The sequence below is a fragment of the Phaethon aethereus genome (assembly GCF_964289735.1).
Source record: "Phaethon aethereus genome assembly, chromosome: 1".
In the NCBI taxonomy this organism is placed as follows: Eukaryota; Metazoa; Chordata; class Aves; order Phaethontiformes; family Phaethontidae; genus Phaethon; species Phaethon aethereus.
This window is the reverse complement of record NC_138575.1, coordinates 200316237-200336767: the sequence shown is the minus strand read 5'-3', so window position 1 is coordinate 200336767 and position 20531 is coordinate 200316237. Positions and strand designations below refer to the sequence as shown.

Below are 20531 nucleotides of genomic sequence, written 5' to 3'. Positions count from 1 at the left end.
CCAAGAGAACAAGCTGACTGTTAAACAGACACCTAGCGAAGGAACTAAGGCATCCTGCTTAAGCAGAGGAGCTGTTATTAAATGGTGACAACATTGGGCAAGTTGCCCAAGTAAATCTGCCAGCACAACTGGTCCTGAAGAGAAGGGTAAGCATTTATAGACAGCAGGCAGGAATAGATGAGGCTTAGCAGAGACAAAGAATGAAAGCTCCTGTTCATGGTGCCACCTACATCTTCTCCTTACATCCAAAATCTCTGCATTTGTCTGTTCTCCACTTTCCTTGAAGCTTAAGGGAGGCACTTCAGCCAGCCTGCAGAGCATTCATGACAGTGGGGCCACAGCCCACAACTAAGGGGCTTGCAGCATTACAGATAGGTTGGTAAGAAGGCAGGGGAACAAACCAGGAGCAGACAGAAACAGAGAAAGTTGCTGAAGCCTAATGCAGATCAGAGCAAGACTTGAAGTTGAGCCCCAGGCACCTCTAAGTGTAAGCACACATTAATTCTTTGTCTTAGATCTGTTTACAGAAAGAGTAGAAACACACTTGATAGGAAAAGGCTTTTTCCAACACAATCTTTATAGAAATTAGACATTTAACAAAAAGTTAACAGAGAATCATAGAATAGTTTGGGTTGGAAGGGACCTTTAAAGGTCATCTTGCCCAACCCCCCTGCAATGAGCAGGGACATCTTCAACTAGAGCGGGTTGCTCAGAGCCCCATCCAACCTGACCTGGAATGTTTCCAGGGATGGGGCATCTACCACCTCTCTGGGCAACCTGTGCTAGTGCCTCACCATCCTCATTGTGAAAAATTTCTTCCTTCTATCTAGTCTACGTCAACCGTCTTAGTTTAAAGCCATTACCCCTTGTCCTATCACTACAGGCTCTATGAAAACATCTGTCACCATCTTTCCTATCAGCCTCCTTTAAGTATCTACTTGCGTAACCTGAATAAGTGTCTTTCCCACGTATGGCACTTACAGAAGTGATAGGAATTGTATATTTACAAAAAAGCATCTATACAGACTACTGTGTCATCCTAATTTATTACAGGTTGCACCTGTTTTATATGAGCACAAGTTCAAGGGTTTGTGCCATTCATGTTTTCCAATATTACTTCTGTCATTGGAAGGCACAAATTTAAACTTCCTCATTAAAAAGCAGGGGGGGAGGGTGAGGAAAAAACTTCTAAAATTGCTGATACTGCTACTAAAAGACATTACAGCTACTAAAAGTCAGAGTCAAATATGAGCCACTTCCGTACTCTTCCTATATGATTTTTTTACCATCACAATTGCCGTTCTTAAACAGCAGAAGACATCCTTTGCCACCTGTTTTGCAATAACCAGAAGGACCATTTGCAGTTTGTGAGAATTGTTCAGATCTGTATCTCAAGATGTCTGTAACAGCATATTTTATAGCTAGCTAATATAACCCCCTCATGTCAGAACTCTATTGAAGAGCAATTTATTTCATCCTTAAGTGTTTGCATAAGCCTCATCTTTGATATCTGAACTAACAAATTTAAGAAGTATGAATGAAATAAAGTAAAACCCTTCAACAAACATGCTAAGACATCAGTTCTCATTACAAAATAAAAGTCAGAAGCCAAAATGACCAAGACGTTATCCAGTGAGTACAAACACATAGCATTTAGCATTTCACAATTTTCTCTACAAGAGCAGATTAACATTTCTGACTGAAAAAAAACAGCTAGAGAAATTCTTTGCTTCTGTACATAAGCATAAAGCCGAAGTCAGTATCATCAGGCTGACAGATGCTATCCTGCACTCAGGTACAGTCAGACATGATACATGAGGCAGCAGTACATGACCTGCTCTGAAAACAAATTTGTGCATGGCATCTCCAGAAAGCTGAAAACTTGAAAATCCAAGAATAACTGTTGCCCCTCTTCTGTTTCTGCCCTGCTCCCTGGGTGGTGGCCCAGTGATATTAACTTAACCTTTAGAAGGTTTTATTAACAGAAGCCTCACTTTGCTTACGCCAGCCCATTCTCAGAGGAAAAAAAACAGACCATCAAAAAGTTAAAGACAGACTTTATTTCTTAGCTTATGCATTCATTTAGCAAAGCTAAGAGCCTGGCAGGCCCTACAGTCTGATACATCCCTAGCAGACTGCACGCATACTCACTGTTGGAGCCAAGGTACCAGACAACTTCGCCATGTGTTCTGTTCCATAATAAGGCACCTACAGAACTCACAAGGGCCATCACCAGGAGAATACAGAACAAAACCAGGATCTGCATGTTGGTCACTTTCTCCACATTTGATCTCTTCAGCGGTGCTTTGGTTGAATTCTGAACAGCAGCAAAAAAAAAGAGTCTAGCAATGGCTTATACAAGAGGACAAACTCAGTCTTTGTATTTTTAGAGTTACATTACAGAACTTGCTACTTCAGCTCTAGTTAGCTCAGCATTGGATGCAAAGTTCAACAAGGTAGTAATAAAAGGCAATACTCCTAATGACTCCAAAACTGACAGGAGATCAGAGGAACCATTCAGTTCTAAAGACCTAGTATGGTCATCTCCTGACTGTCCATCCCACTAACAGTCAGCAGATGTGAACACACACATGTTAATGGCATGGAGTGCCTGGAGAGACTAGCAAGGCAATACAGAGACTGTGGTCTTAAGCTAATTACCTCCAAGTGCTAAAATTCCAGGTGGTCATTACTATCTCCTCAGCTGTTAAACTTCAGTTTTAATTTATCTGGTGGCTGGACAGCATTTAAGATAAAATATAGCTAGCTTTGCTTACATATTGAAGCATTTTGAGACAAATACCTCAATAAGCATTTATACACATGCAGATGCAACATCAAGTACAACAGTATACTCCAGATCATAAACAGCTACAATGAATCAAATACCATTTCATAAAAATCAAGTCCAAAAAACAAGTAGAATACAGGAAAGATGACCAGCTTCTATTCGAACATGCTCTAGAGCTCCTTAAAAACTTTACCTGCATGAGTTTTGTATCATGTCCTGTATACACAACAATACCCAAGACCCATTGAGTGTTTCTCAGTTGTGCACCTCTTAGCAAGATTTGGTCTGGACCAACAGGAACTGGGCTGCAAAGCAAGAATTATGCTTATCTTTCAAATCTTGCTAACAGTTCAGGAAAGTAATTCTCCTTTCAGCCTTACACCCCCACCGCAAAAAAAACACCCAAACCACAAAAGGAGAAAAGTAATGAACTTACACTGTCCACAAAATTAAAAACAGCACTGAAACTTCTGTAAGTCTAATCCCTGCTAAGGCACAGTAGTGCAAAAGCAATACAACGTAGCTGTTCTACGTATCCAAAACTTGAGAACTTAATGTGGCAGCCATAAACCCACTCTGCACTTAACCCTGGCTAATAAGTTCCCTCTCACATAAAGGAGAGAGAAGCATCATACTTGCAAAGAGCCCATCCATCCCAAGCACACTGTAACTTCACATCTGCTGTTAAACAAGCATTTTGGGAAAACTGTATTACCCATGTGATTTTTAAGTGAGATGCAAGTGATCTTCTACTATTCTTGCATCTCTCACTATTCAGCCGAGTTGCCCGAGGAATATAGTTTTTGCCCAGGAAAACAGGTACAGCCAGGTGAAACCTGTATGTTCCCACTGACCTTTCAAGTTTTATGAATTCGAGTACTAAAATTAAGTTCTTTTCTTTCAAGGGTTGCAACATGAAGTCACACTTTTGTTAAAGACTCAAGATTCTGGGATCATTTTTCTTTATAGATCTGAACTTGGTGCAGCCTTTGGCTCTAGTTGGAAGGGAAAGGTTTCCCGTTTCCTCTGCATATCTCCTGTAACAAGGCGGCCCTAAAAACCCCAGCCACTTCCCTCACTCTTCCTTCTCTTTATATGTTACTTTTGATTAGAAAACACACAATTCCAAAGACACCAACTCTCCTGTAACAAGCAGAAGACTCCATAGGAATACAGAAGTTATCTTACACTGGCAGATGCTCTGGTTGACATCTGTATTAACCTCTTCCCCAGCAAAAACATGCATGTGCTCAGTGTTGCAGAAAAGAGCACACAGACAGCATTTTTCCTAAACAAATTAATTTACGGCTTTGTTGTCAAGTCAGTACCTTTGACCATCTAAGCGCAAGTTTCCAGTGAAGTCGTAAAGATGACGGTTGGGTCCTTCACATTCTATCCTTCCAGATACTTTCATCAATTCTTCTCTTGACTGGAGACTAGCAGTTTGAGACAATCCCTGCAGAGACCAGTCCAAAGGGGATTCTTGTCAAAATTAGAAGGCAACTTAGGAAAACGGTGCTTTCTTCCAACATCCAAGATAACAAATGTAATTAAATGTGTGGAGGTTTTCTGTCAGTTTTGTTGGTGGGCTGGGTTTTTTTTGTTTTTAATGATTATTCAACAACTTTCCAGCAAGGAAGATTCATTATGGGCACATATAATACTGCTTACACAGGATTGGTTTAAATCCTTCTACAGAAGAGTTACATGACCCACATCTCTCTCTAACCACGAGGCAAGTCCCATCCACAAAGCACCAAGTTGCACATGTGCAGGAGGAAGTAGGAGACAAGCAGTATAAACAGGCCTGGCTGTCCCCTCAAAGCACAGCTCCACTGATGCGTTACTGCTGCTAAACATAGTCACTCCTAAGTGCAGGCTCTTTGGTCACTGCAGCAATTATGCTCTGATCCTACTCAAGGTGTAACCCAACATACTGCTACTCCATCTCGGAATGCACTGCGCAATATAACACTCCATTGCTTTTCATCTGTCTGTTAACCAGGTGGAAGTGTTCAGAGTGATCCATTTAGTGTTTCTTTTGACAGATTGTGACTGCAGCACTGCAAGCCAGAACAAGGACTTAAAAGGCCCCCCACAACCTTATTTTATTTCCTGCATGTGTCCTGAAGCAAATGAAATCTGACAGGAACTCAAGATCTGATCTATTGGGCTGACTCAGAACCGTAAATCACATTTCTACAGCAACAGTAAACAAGTAGCAAATATAGTTTTAAGAACAAATTATCTGTATTAAAATCCTAATCCAAATTCATTTGTTATAGTGACAATGAGCAAATATTCTGAACTATTTCCAAACACCATAATCAACAGCATTTCTTCACCAAAAGTCAAAATATGCAGATAAATTCTACTACTTACCACAAAGAAAAAATTAACTTAAACATATAAAAGGTCCTTTTGAGTACCCTGCAGAGGCAGAAGCAACAGATGGGCACTTTTGACAGCAGAAACTGCAGCACTCATTAAAAAAGCAAACAGCTGTGCTTGTAAATACACTTACAGGACCTTCAGCAAAACACAGTAAAAGTCTGCTTGATTTGCTTTTGTGGACTTATAGTTCCTCACACTTACAAACCCAAGCACTAATGCTTCATGTGCATCTGTTGAAAAAGCTACAGCCACCTGGAAAGAGATATGCTTTTTTTATTAAAAAAGAGTACTTGTATCATTGTCATGCAAGCTAGACTGCTTTGTAGATAATATTAGATACCTAAATGAAAAAAGGTGAAATTCAGTTTGTTTTACCTGTCGTATTTTAAGATTCGTCTCCCCATCAAGATTAGCTGTTTCAATATAGCACATGGCTTGTGGTTCACTGTAAGGAGCATAAGATTTACAATATTAAACCTCGGTACTTTTTGTATACTACTTTTGTGCTAGAATGGCCCACAATACACTGCAGAAGACAAAAGTCCATATTGTTGGTATATGACCATAAAAGAGCCAGCTGAAGGTACACACTTCAACGTCTTTAGATATGAACACTCTCATACAACAAATTGTACAAACACAAGTCTACATCAGACTGTTAACAAGAATTTAACAAGTCATGATAAAATTAGATGCCCAAAGCAGACTCTTTGTCTCCTTATATGAGCAATCTGAATCTGAACTCCAGAAAGCCACAGACTAAGTCCAGCTTGATTCCAATTTTACTTCTGCCACAAATACCTTAACTACAACTGAAGTGGTTAACTCAGGAGGGAAACCTCTTGCAATACAGTTCCTCTAATTTCCAATGAGATGTGGAAGCTTTTCCATACAAAGCTGTATTTGGATTCATACCTTTTTCCTTCATGTAAATTTATTCTCTATGTAAAATTCATTTGATGACTCTTCCCCTCCTCCCCCCAAGAAAAAAGGGGACAAGATAAAAACTGTTTGTGTGACCTCTGACAGTCAGCTCAGACACAGAAAATTAACACATACAAGCAAAAGATCCCACCCTTTCAGAGCATGCAAAGCTTTCTGGTGAACTGAGGATACTTAATATTGTCACTTAAAAGAATCATGGGAGTAATACCAATTGTAAAGCAGAACTGCCATAGAAATTGTTATTTACTTCAAGTAAAGTTTTTCCCAAATCAACATACTTCAGGTTAAATTCTCCAGTAATTATGCAATTATCACTGACAGCAGGTTAGTAGAATAATGTAGAACAAAAAGCTGACCCATGCAAGAAATAAACCAGAAGGTTTTTTAGTATAATACACTAGAGAAGTTCTCAGGTAGAACAAATATTACTCGACGCTAAAACAGAAAGTTACTGATGTCAAAGTGTAGCCTAACTAACAGCACATTAAGGTTGACAACTGCTTATTTAAAATTTGGGATTTATTTTTAAAAAATACAATATTGTATACAATGAAGATACCTCTATCCTTGATCATGTGACAGTTCAAAAAGACTGTACCTCCCCATACAGCTTTCAAAAAAGTGAAAGCTCCCAGGAACAGCACCAACAAGAAGGATGGAACAAAAAAATGCAGTAGCTTAGAAAGTAAGTTCCCTTCAAAATTGGGTCATCTGAGAGAACTCTAACTTGGAGACCAGAGCAACCTGCAGTCACTGTTGAAAAGCACGCAGATAGAAGGAAATTATGGAGAAGAGCAAGGTGTCATAAAGTTAGACATCTAACTATGACACCTTGAAAAAAGCAAGACTATTAGAAAAAAGCATGTTCAAGAACAGGAACTGCACTATGGTCTCTTGTTTAAATCTAAGTGGATAGTGGTCTTTATTTGGCCTCAAGTTGGTCAACACAAGATAGAATCTAGATCAGCAGCCAAGTATCACTCAAATGCTTCTAGGAACTAACTAGCCAGCTTTGTTTGCCCATAGAGTGGTATAAAAGAAGCTGTCCCATATTTCACAAAGAAAAATGAGCAGGACTCAACAGTTAACTGTTGCTACCATGCTAGGGATAGGCCATACATGCGCTGTATCAAAGACAAGGAGTAAACAAATTAAGCCCCAAAGCTATTTTGCAGACCAGTTATTGGATGCCAAAAAGGACTAGCATTTTAAAATTACTGTTTGAAAGAGAAATCTTTCTTGAAGGAAAATATGCTGGAAACTCAGTGGAACTAACTGGAAGATGACTTAAGCTTCCTCAATTAAATGGAGGGATCCTCCAAAGGCCACAGAGAAACTGACTGCATAAAGCTTGTGTAATAAACCTTCAGTCTTTCAACGAACTCAATGATACACTTTGTGAGTTACAGGTACGTAATATTATGAAGTCTTAAAGAAGCCTTCTTCCTTAAGAACCTGTCTACAATGATACATGAATCACTGCCTAGTGAACACTGTTTTAACATTGTTGATATTTAGATGTGGAGAAGAATTAGCACCATCTGATGTCTGCTTTTATTAATAGCAAACACAGAGTTTAGAGTCCTCTGCACCTCAGTTCATCAGACACATTTCCACAACCATTCAGGATACCTGGATGATATTATTATCATGTCTGCTGGAAGATGCTGCCCATTGGTGACCTTCACAATATCTCCTACTGCTACCTGTTGAGTCAGGGAAAGGGGTACAGTAGCATGGAAAAGAAAAACAAACAGTTTGCTTGTCTGGAATGTTAGTTTGTTATTTTCTTTCACCCAGTCAAAAGAACATTGTCATGCACAGAACAGCCAGAGACAGTGCTTCTGAAAGTCAGAGTACTTTTCACTGCAAGTTTGGAAGTATCAAAGCCTCCCCTTTTCTGAATGCCAAGTAAACAATTCTCTATAGAAAAAAGAAATGGATATACTCAATTGGAAAGTGTGAACTTCTGTGGCTTATAGTTAGTAAAAATTACTTTTTTCTATAATCCGGCCATTATCCAAATTTGAGTTATTTTTTCCTTTAGTCTTATTTAACCTACAGAAAATTTTTTCCTAGTTAAAAACGTTATCTTTAAACTTTACCCTCCTCAAGTATCAAGTGTTTCTCCTATTCTTTCCACATACTACTTTGCCTATCCAGTTATCACTATCATTTTCCCTTAGCCCTCTTTAGATGCACTACTTGTACTAACCACTAGCAAGGAGTATTGTCTGTACAGATAGTATCAACCAGCTCTTCCCTGACCTACAGTCACTTGAGATGTGCAAAACCCTAATTTCTGGAATACTGAAGACCTAAGAGTTTTTAGCACCTTTAACAGGGGTCACACATGCATGGGACTTTCATTCTAAGAAGGACAAAGTAGCATTCTCAAAAGAGTAAGCCAGGCTTGCCTGATGAGTACAGACTGCTTAGCATCCAATACACTGCTGAGAGTCCAAAATGGGCTTAAAATATTGTTAACACATTAATTTATAAAAATTGAAACAGATGGCATGTTTGAACAGGCAGATTCATTAGTCTTACTCTGACCCCACTCAAAACAAATTCCCTGCTGATTTCAGCACAAAAAAGATCAGAAGTCTGCCTTAAAGTAAGCTAGGTGGATAGTACAGAACTGTTATTCGTTAACAATAAATGCAAGACTAGACAATAGGCAGATGCAGACACAGACCAATTCAAGAAGTGCTCAGGGGTATAACAAAACCACATTCCAGGCTCAGCTTTAAATATCTTCCAATTCAGTGTCCTCACTACAAACAGGACATGGAACAGCATAAACAAGCATCAGCATGAGCCATCAGAATCCTTGGCAATCTTTAGTTTCTACTATAGCCTAACACTTCCGCAGGGTTGCTTTTAGGTCTCTTGAGGCAGGCCTCATTTCCCAGAAGTTTTAAAAGGGTGTACTTTTTCCTCATTTATTAGTAACAGGACTAATTTTGCCCTTTAAAAGTCATTAAGAGCCACGATTAGATCAATACACCCTGAGGGATTTCAGGAAGTTCTAGAAACAAAGCTCACCAGGTCCTGGCACAGGGCTTTACAGAACATGGGCCCCAAGTGCTTGAGGTAGCAGCAGGGCTTGTCTTCCTTACTTGAGCAAACAAATTACTACTTAACCTCAAAACCTAAGAACTTTTGAGCACAGGTAGCAAAATAAGTCTCTGTTCCACTTTCATGAGAGGTAGAGCATTGCAGTGAAAATTACTCTTCTAGATGTGGATTGAAAACAAACCACCGTTTTACACCCTGGAGTGTATCAACTGCCCAAGCAAGAACACTGACAACAGTTCATTAGCATTTGACAGAAACACGGTACTAGGATTTAAAGATGGGTACTCATGTGCCTTGCTCAGGGAAATTTTCACTATCACCACAGAAAGGATTCCTCACACCCCAAGTCACAGGGAATTCTCATAGTGTGAATTAATACTGGGCCTCCAAATTTATTCCAGCAAAAGTAGTTCTTGAACACCTTCTTCCACTCCCTCCCATCCCCAATTTTATTTACCTCTTTCCACATAATGTTCTGCCACATCCCATTTCTTAGAACTAGAAAGAAAGTTTAAAGTTAAATTAGAATACATACCCAAGATTGAGACAAATTTCAAAACAACTATATTAACAGTAGGGAACATTGACCAGAATAGGAACTAACACACACATCAGAAAAGTACTTTTCAGAAGCTAGGACCACACTTTTGTCCACAGCTGTAGGTATGCGCATCCAGGAAAGAAGAAGAATGTGCCCTTAGTATTTAGATTGTCTAGCAGGTGACAAAAATGATACAACAATTGGTGGCCTGCTTTCTTCTTGGCATCATTTCATAATAACACACAGATGGGCAGTGGTGTTATTTGGGAAATGACCTTCATTAAAACAAAGGGCATTACTGCCCACTATCAATACCAGAAAGCATCTTTATGTATGGTTAACCACAGAATTCTCACTTCTCACCTTTTTCCTTGCATTTATTATCTTTTGACTCTGACACATCCAACCTCACTACCATACCAATTGCTCTTACAGGGCTGAGGCTTCATTGTCAAGCAGGCTTGAAGTTGTACTGAAAAGCAAAGATCAGCTTTGGCAGAAGGAAAATCCTAAACGCTGAAGCTCATGTTGAAACAAAAAAAGGAAACAAGATACTGAAACAGGCCTTCACATCTGTACTACTCAAGTCCTACAGTGCTGTCTTAACTCACTCATTGGTCATCTACTCTGCAACATGATTTTCTACCCAAGTAGTTCCTCTAGATGCTTCTACACATACTTAATACTACCTTATCCTAAAGGTTAAAGTCAAAAATTTATACCCAATTATTGCCAAGTAACCAAATCCAGTCCAGGTCTGAGCACACCAAGTATACCTAAACAAACTCAAACCCTGCACTGAAAGCAGCTGCAGCCAGTTTTTAAAGATGTTCAGGAAGTGTAGCATGCAACCAGCCCCCTACTTTGAATAGAAACAATTTTCTCCTCAGTTCTATGCAATTCACATACGTAACTCATTTGAAAGTCATATCAAATTCCCAGAAGATATAATTCTGCTGAATACAGCCTCAGCCATCCTACTCAGGTTAGGGCACTCAAACAGCAATGCAACATTTGTGAGACCAGATCGAGCACAAGAAACCCATCTCTTTACTCCTGTCCTCAGGACACACACTTGGGAGCACTGAACCCTGGGATTTAATATTACAGTAGATGAATCACAGTGAAATACCCTATTTAACAAAAAAATGGGTGGGCAACAAGAAGAAGCACTGCTAGCCATGCATCCAAACCATTGAGGTTCCACCCAAACCCATATATGCAGCATAGGGGAAAAAACAGTTTTGTTGCACCCCTTCCTTCCCTCTAAGCTGTGCTTAAGTTCATAACTCAGGAGAAGGCCCAAGACCAGAATCACAAGTGAAAAAGCCATGTACCTGCAGTTTTGACTCAAACCCCAAACCCTCAGAGAAGAATCACAACACTTAGCAGCTCTTGTGCCTTGCTTTAAACAGCTCCCATTTCCACCAGAAAATTTGAGACATTTTAGCAAACAGTCCACATGATTGTATGTTTACATGCAATGAAGATATTTCATAGCTTCAACTTGGTCTTGTAGACAATTTACTTTAAAAACTATTTTGCTTTCATCCTCCTAGAAATCAATTTAGCTATTAAAATTAGTCAAGCAAATTACTGAAACAACTTTTTTTTTAATTCATAAGCCCACAAACTAAAGAAAGCTTCTATTAGACATAAACCAGTGTATTGATGTTCTAGATGTAGGGCTTAATGCTGTCACTCACATCTAGATATACAGAGCCATGTGAAGTGCTGCTCCTGAAGGGCAACCATTTCCCATCAGTTTGCTATAGTTTGCTAGCCCTGTTCTTGTCCACTATTTGAGGGCATCCCATACAGTAGTAAGTGCTCACAGCTTATTCTATAATCCGGCATTGACGGGATCAATACATCAGAAGAGTTATTACTGAGCACTCTACATCTATGCAATGCACTGCTCAGGGGCTTCACTTGGAATTACATTTAGCCTTGTCCCTCGATTCAATGTTATCTCCATATACACCACATGAAGCCATCCAAGACATGAAACAGTGTCTCAGAGCCTAACGTTCTCCAGCTCCTAAGGGAAATGTACAGTGCTCACCTGGAGCAGAAGTTTCAATTTAATTTCCTCTACAGAGAAATTCCTACATACCAAAGCCACTCTGCAAAGCAAACCAATCTTTTCAATGGAACATTTAACAGGAGACATGCTTTGAAGATACACTACTGCTCAAAGAACTAAACATGAGAGTAAATGCAAAGCCTACACAACTGTTACTGAATCAAGCATCTGGTGCCTGCAGTCAGTGTAGTTCAGAACATAGCTAAGTAGCTAGTAGATGTCTACTTTTGAGTGAGTTGAACTACTCTCTGTACCAAGTGCATTGACTAGACCTCAGTCAGCTATAAGAGGAACCTAAAGGCACATACAGAACCTAAATTTAATGCATCCTAATCCCACCTTGAACATAAATTAGTTTTTCCATTCTCATAACACATCTCAAGAATGAACCTCTTTAACCTTCATCTTAAGATGAGGATAGTTTTAAGCACCATTTTAAAAAGTGTAGGGTATTCAAATGTAAAAAGTAAAACTTGAACTAAAACAATTTTTCAAGTACTAAGTTCCACTTAGCTCCTTAAGAATACCTTGGGTTCTTTACGGTTGCCTTTCCACTATTACGGTGATAAGCTTTCCTTGAAGTGTTTGTTAGCACATGTTCTCTAACTACAAATTAATTAGAACTGCCTATGTGACCTTTGAAAGAGCAGTCTTTCACATTAGCTATAACAAGGCCTGTTGTGCTACAGCCAGTTAATTGCCAACTTCTCATGACTAATAGATACAGTGTTATTGCACTTGAACATCTTCCTAGACTCGCGTAGGGAAGTTAGCTTGAACCGGTAAAGCAATGCTTTTTAACATTCATTAATATACAATCTCAATGATCAACTTAACTTTTCAAGCACAAAGTAAAAACAACTCACTGAAAATAGTCCTGCAAACATTTTGCCTGTTAACTGAAGGATAGAGCTAGCAGGTTGTTCAGCTCCCCATGTTCCTTTAAGTGTTTCTCTACCTTCTGGACATTTAAGCTACATTTATTTGGGAGGAAGGGACTCTACTCAAAGGTCAAGTACCTTTGTTTTCAGTTTCATCTGCAGGTCTCCATGGAAGAGCAGGGAAGGAGCTGTCTAACACAGGAACATGGAGATCCTGTGACTGCAGCACAGACTGACAATAGGGTAGCCATCAATAAACTCGTATTTTCTGCACAGGTTTTCAGTTAAGGGAGATGAAGAAAACTAAAATTATGTCTTCAGGTATTCAGTGACAAGTAGCGTCAATACATTAAGGATACATGTAGGCATTCAGAGGATAGTGTTAAATTCTCTTTAAGGAAATTCCTTCACTTTGGGAAAACAGATCCACAAAATCCCCAGAGCTCTTCCTACATATTAAGTGCAGCAGCATTTACAAAAATGACTTAAAATTCCTTTGACACCAACTTTGTGTCTCAAGAGTTTGTTCGGTTTGGTTTTTCAGGGGGAGGTGGTGTGTGTTGTGGTGGCTGTTTGTTGTTTGGTTTGGTTTTGTTTTGTTTTTTAAAGAATAATCAGGATAGAGTTTAGCAGGGGAAAAAATTGTTTGGTCTTCTTGGATGAGCCAAAAACTGTATAACTATAGACAACCTTGAAATTACATGAACTTACAAATTCTAATCCCCACTGTGCCTCGTCCCCAAGTATCACACTATCAGCATCAGTCTGAAACATTTGGTAAAGTAAAATCTTAATGCACCAGTAACTACCTAGTCCAAAAAGACATGCATTCCCCACCATCATGACTATAAACAACAGAATTGTTCAAGAGTAAGTGTTCTCATATTCACTACTTGCACTCAAAATATTGTAGCTTAGACTATTTAGTCTTACCTATTGTTTTCTTTTTATTTACTGCACTGTCTGCCTTATGCCTTTTCTGCAAAGGAAACAAAACATTAAACTTCAATACAGATTCCAAAGCCATTAGAGCTAGAAACATGACAAAATGCAAGATGATACACTAGGTCATTTTTGCCTTTAAGTTCTGTGGAGGGTTTGTTTGTTTGGGGTTTTCCAGGTTGGTTTTTGTTTTGTTTTTGGCTTTTTTTTTGTGGGTGTGGGGTTTTTTGGCTTTTTGCAGGTTTTTTGTTGTTTTTGGGGTTTGGTGTTTTGTTTGTTTGTTGTGGTGTTTTTTGTTTGGTTTTTTTGGTTTTTTTTTTTTTTTTTTTTTTTTTTTTTACACACACAAAAGCCACACAGATCACCCAAATCCAAATGGCTTGTAAAAGAATGTAACTTAACCTTAACATGAGAGTCCCCATGTTGGAAGTCAACCTCAAGCCTGCATCAACCACAAAAACAAACAAAAACCACCCTGAAGTCTCCAAAATTGGTTTATGGAAAAACAACAAGAAGAACAATGAGGAACAATATAATTAGATGACAGCTGCACTATACATGCTATGTGCTGTTTGTTTAGACTGATTTCTAGATTATTTTATTCAGAACTTTGCAAAGCAAAAAGACCTTTATTATAAATAGTATCCAAGTAAGTTTGCTCTATGCTAGGGTTGTTTTGCTTTGTCCCTTATCAACACCAACTAAAAGCCATGTATCTGTCAGGACTCTACAGTGTCTTTCTAGCCAGATCTTTCTAACAAAAGCATGGATAAACAAGTCTGAAGAGGTAGAAACAACTGTACTGACTCCTACTGTTTCCTTGTTCACCATCTATTAATGAAAACGCTTAATTTATCTCAGTGGGCTACAGAAATTCTAGTCAAGTTCAGAGTTTGGAAAGTGAAAAGGATATTTTGTTGCTGTTCAGCAATGTCTCAATAGACTTCAGAGATGCATAGCTTTGCAGCTTTTCTGAAACACTGATTTTAGCACAGTCCTCCCCATAATCATACTCACATAGTCTTCTATGATTTCTTTGATGCCAGCAACTGTTAAAATAAATAGCAATGGCACCAAGGTGGTATATCTTCCTGTTGGAGAGACATCTGGAATTTGCTGTAAACAGAGGGAGAAGAGACACTCATTTTATTTTTATATTTAAATTAGTTTCCAGCAAATTTAGAACTTTATGCAAAGCTCTGAGAAAAGAAAACACAGAGCTTTCTGATTCCTGCCCGATTGACATCCAATTTCAGTGGGCAAACTAGCCTTAGCTCATCAGATATGAAGAAACTGGTACCATAAAGCTAGAAGATAAAGTTGCTGTGCATGCCTTTTATTCTATTTCTCTTCTCTTCACAAGAAAAGCATTCAACTGCTGCAATTCAACTGGAAGTAGTGATAATGTGGACTATCTAAACAATGAGCAGTTCCACAAGAATCCACAAATGCTTTTTTGAATATGGTTAACAGCTCCATGTTTTATGATACTACTACTTGTTTTTACTTAAGTGTAGCTTGATTTTACAAACTACATTGGAAAAAGTCTAAGTTGCCTTCTAATTTCATTTATAGAAGTACATACCTCAATATTACTAATAAAATACATCTAAGGATTTCTTTGCAGTTAAACGTAACTAAAACAACTGTTACTACATTACAATTTCATTTCATAATCAATACAAATCAATAAAACAATACCTGCAGTAAGGCAATGAAGAGGAAGAATGCATTTGCAGCTTTTCTTATCTGCTCATACAGGAATCGAGGTAGAAATGTCACCACGCTGTACTTGGCTGTGCTGCAGGTTAGATTTTTATTTTAGTACTTCATTGGAAAAATCACATAGGGATTATGACCAAACAATTTCAAGTATTCCTCTAAAAGCCACTGTTAGAAAGATCACACAGTAAAGACTAATATAGAACATGGAGAAACTAAGTTGCTTGTGTTACGAGGAAGAGCCGTACAGAATAAAAGAGCTATCACACAAGCCCAGAAGGCTACCAGTCCCACTTTAATCACTGGTACCTTTATCATTGGATATATCACCAGATAATTTACTATCCAAACTTCAGCACTATGAGCAGGCAACCTTTCACCTCCGCTCCAAGCACTTGATCAAGTGCTTAAATCCATGTTTTGATAAGGGTTAAGTGCTGGGGTTGGTGTTCAATGATTATTCAATGCACAGCTGAACATGAGAGAAATAAGAAATTCTGCAGTGCTATTTTAAAAATACCTCATTTCCCAGTTCAGAACCACTCCATACTCGGTTATGAATAATCCTCCAGAAAAACAATGCACACTTTCCTGTCTGTTTTTCCCAAGTAGTTATATTGTTTTTTCTACCCTAAAACAAAAGTATACTGCACTAATTAGTCTCAATAATCTGTGTAATTTCTTGCCTTCCTCACATCAAACCCATGACGGGTATGAGTGCAACTTCAGAAAAAAGTGTCCAAGATGACAAGAAGATGTAACCATTCCATTTTTAAATTAGTTCTATAAGCCACCCCCATGTTGTCAAGTCAAAAACACAACCTAAAAGAAATTAAGACTCTCACATGCTCTCTGAACACATTAGTTACAACCCAGTCATCTACATGGCTTCTTGACCTTGGTTCTGCAGCATGATGAGTTCCTTTGCACTGTCTGAGCTGTATGACAGACTGAGCCTACCTAGTAGCATGTAGTATTCCATTATACAAGGAAAAAATATTTTTAGAGTAATAAGAAAACTCTGCCTTACTTTCCCCCACCAAATTAGCACAGCACCTTCCCCCACTATTAACTACTGGGCATCAGCATGAGTTGGAGCTTTAAGAGCCAAGTGCTTGCAGCTGTAGTTCAGGTGTCTTCCCCCAGACACCAAATGCAAGCTCTACAAGGGCCAAGACAGCCTGTGACAGGAGTTTGTGTTTTGGGGTATCTTCATGGGGTTTTTTTGTTGTTGGGTTTTTTTAAGAAGGCTTGTATTTCATGAGAATCCTAAGATACTCCTTTAAAGAAAGGAGAAAAAATGTTTCCCAAAATATTAACAACACAACTCCTCAAACACAGCCAAGATGCTGTTTTACTGAAGTTTCCTAGAAGTGTCACAAGCACCTTTCCATTAAGGCTGGTCCTCTGAAATGCTTTTCTTGTTCTCTCCCACCAATAAGCGTTCCAGATAAACTGAAATCCATGGCATTACTATTCACAAATAATGAAGGATTAGTATAATCAAATGCTTTATCTACACAATCTGCCTTTCACATTTGACCACTATGCATAAAACTCTTACTACAACCTTGACCCACAGGCAATTAAGTTCAACGGGGTTCCCTTATCTTTGTAGGTACAAGGTTAGAGAACTACATTCTCCAAGACCATTTATTTGCTTTCACCATTTTATTCTCCCTCTTTTCTTCCCCACCCCCATTGAGCAATATACTGCTGCATCTTCCAGAATCAAATGGTGACAAGGGACAACATAGAACAATGTTATACAAAGCTTTATTATGGACACTAGAGTAGAATCAGTGGGGCAAGCTAAACAAAATGATCAATTAAAAAACAATTCAGATCCCATCTTACAAGACCATGGTAGTTCAATTTCAATTTCACCTAGCTTCTTATTCAAGCAATTGCAAACCCCTACTAGGTTTAATGCAGATCAGCTATTACTTTAACTGGATCTCTAAAAAGGCAACATGACTGCAGTTCTACCACTACAGTCCATAGACTTCCTATTGCTACTACTGCTCAGCAGAAGCACGTATTAAAATACTCAGTGTGATATTTTACAGAAGTTGCAGGTGGTCATACTTTAACATAAATTACACCACAAAGCCAACTGAATGAAAACATGCATCCAGCATGTAATGTAGTACACTTATTGTATAAATGAAGAGAAATTATTTCCTTGAAACACCAATAGTTTCTTCCAGCTGCAAGTATTTTTTTGTTTTAAGCCACACTTACTTGGTCCCACATGGGATAACCTTCCTATAACACAGAATATAATTAAACATACATGTCTCAGAAGTACCTTGTGACTTTAAAAATATGGATTAATCAAGTTAGTTTAGACCTATCCTACAAGTGAGTTTCCCCTAGCAATACTAATTGGAAATCAAGAGTTGGCAGATTTTTATATCAAAATAGTATTCCCTTGGATACCACACTGCTACAACTATATTAAAGCAAGAATTTGTCTGGTCCCAATCCAGATGAAACATTTATTAAACACCATTCTACCATTTACCAACTTTACAGCTAACTGGTGCAAACAAAATTCTTACTCCAATGACTGTGTTCATGTTAACACATAAAACTCATCTGAATGAGCTTTATACATATTAAGTCATGCCATCCATAGCTTAAGTAACATGACAGATGCCTACAGAAAATAAACACAGTTTTACTGAGAAAGGGGTGCATTCAGCTATTTCCATGCAGACATGGAACAATAATCATGTCTAAGTATAAAAAGGTGCATGTTATTATTCAAAAAGAAAACTTCTTATGAAAAGCTAACTAAAACTCTAAGATGGACAGGAGTACTTGATTAATTTGGTTCTGAAGAACTGCTTTTTAAAGGACAAATACAATAGTTATAAATAAAAAACACTTTGCACTCCCTCCCAATATATAGATGCACTGCAGATGACTTCAGGATAATGAAAACTCCGACAGAAGTTAAAATCTGCGGGTGAACAGGTAGAAAATTCAGACAGCTCATTCATAGCACAATTTTGGTCACTAAAGATAGCTATCTGCAAAGGTTAACCCTCTGACCAGCCCAAAACAGAGACATCTTCCAAGAAGTGCCTGGTACCCACCTCCAATAACACCAGGTCTGCAGCTCACAGGACAGGTTGTGGCAGGGGGAGGAAGGGAGCACAAGCAGAAAACCAAACACCACACTGGGTTTTTCCTGAACCAGAAGCTGTTAACTATGCAAGCCTTGCTTCGCTACACAAGTCAGTTGTTTAAACAGGTGTGCAAACATTAGAAGAGATGTCTCCTCTATATCTGCAACTTAATTCATGTAAGTCATACAGAGTGATGTAACTTGAAACAAGTCAGGAGGAATACTACCAAAGCCTGTTAAGTGAGTTTGGATACACATTAGTATGTCTGAAAGAGTCTGGTCCCACTGTTTCTAGGGCAGCGGAGAGATTTTTCTGAAAGCAATCACTATATAATTTGAAAAACGTTAGTGTTGTTCACATACCTTAGTTCACTACTGTGCTACTGAAGTACCAAGGATTAGTTACTTTGATAACACTCAAATGAAGCATAGCAAAGAGTGCACCGAGAAACTCAGGAGTAGTTTTCCAGTACAGGTCCTCCATTTATTAACATGGAATTTTTGCATGACAACTCCCATAGTTGACATTTTCCCTGTTTTGCCAAAACTTCTCATAAAGTCAAGTTTTACTGTTGAATCATCCTTGAAGAGACAAAGGCTGCCAGTACAGGCAGGGAGGTTACTTCCTTGAGAAGTGTATGTGTGCTGGCAACATGCAGCTGAATACAGCTCTACGCTTTTCCAGTCAGCTATCTAAAGCACTTCTACCTCTTCCTTGAGAATGCAGGACCTCCTTGAGACACACATGGTCTCATTTCCAGGGGTGAGAAGCACAACAAACTGTCTCTTCCTAGCCAGCATTCACCCACAGCTACCCATTCCACAGTTCATGTAACTGACACACTCAAATCTGAGAGCTAAAGAATAAGTATTGCTTGATGTTAGTGCTTTTAACACACATCAATCTGCAGGAACAGTTACTAAGAATTACTAAGAAAGCCAGGCACAGACATCTGAACCACAGCAGAGGGGCTAAGTAATTAAAGTGAATGTTAAGGACTTGAACCCTTCTCTCACCAAGCAGGCTGGTGAACATATGCAAAAGATCAGATGCCCTGTAACAAGGAAAAAAAGTAATAAAAAACCAAGATTATTTGCTTGAATTAAGGGCTCAAATACTGTCTTCAGTGGAACTGTGTGTGCACGCTAAGGTCCCACAGGTATATGACACCTCTTTTAATAGCAACATTGACATTAGCTTCAGAGGTTCTGCTATAGGTCTCAAGTACAGAAGCAGTATTGACACAAGAACACAAGCTACCTCCAGACAGTCACCACTGCACAGCAGCCAACTTCACATCTCGACTAATATTTAACTACATCAACACAAAACCAGGCAGTTATTACACTGAGTACAGAGAAAGCTCATTCACAGAAACATCTCACTGAACAATGCTACCATGCAGAATACTAGCTAGGCTGTGACACTCAGATTTGTAACGAACAAGGTTTTTAGTAGTTGTGTGCATATTAACAGTGAAAGATCATCTACCTCCTTGCACATATGGCAGATGGTGTATTTTGATCATAAAACTCACTAAAGAAACATAAAAATCAACTGTTTACAAAGTCCTCAAAGAGCACATCATGAAGGCTTAATAGGAGACATTACTTATATGCCTATGTAATAATTATTGGTTGACTGGAAACTAGGTTACAAACAATCAGTGTTGGTTTATCACAGCAGGCAGCAATTTCTGCCTGAACCAATGCAGCCCCCAATTTAATCAGTTTTGCTGTGTCAGATGAACCCTTGAGGCTACAGTTCCTGCAGAGAAAGGATCCAGCCAGTAAGGGTTTCACCACTCTCTATATGGCCTGTATGTTTCCATCAGCTAAGAAAACGGTATGTGGTACTTAAATACTCTAGTGAGTTTGAGACAGACTGAGCTCAGGTCAGAATACAAGAGTGTAAAAGGAGCAAGACTTGCTCTTGCACAGTAAGAGGTGCAAGACTTGAATCCTACAAGATAATATTGCTTAAAGCTTGCCAGAGCAAGGCAAAGAACTGA

General features: G+C 38.7%; 1 protein-coding gene across 1 annotated transcript in view; it reads right to left on the bottom strand.

Moving 5' to 3' along the window:
- The window catches only part of ATP8A2 (ATPase phospholipid transporting 8A2), a gene marked incomplete at both ends in the record, with an annotated part of 152134 nt that overhangs the window by 124178 nt on the left and 7425 nt on the right, over positions 1-20531 (bottom strand). The window contains 5 exons of the mRNA XM_082014781.1: positions 2152-2317; positions 2985-3096; positions 4120-4247; positions 5561-5630; positions 7763-7836. Coding sequence (XP_081870907.1) covers positions 2152-2317; positions 2985-3096; positions 4120-4247; positions 5561-5630; positions 7763-7836 — 550 coding nt within the window. The remainder of the gene's footprint in view (positions 1-2151; positions 2318-2984; positions 3097-4119; positions 4248-5560; positions 5631-7762; positions 7837-20531) is intronic.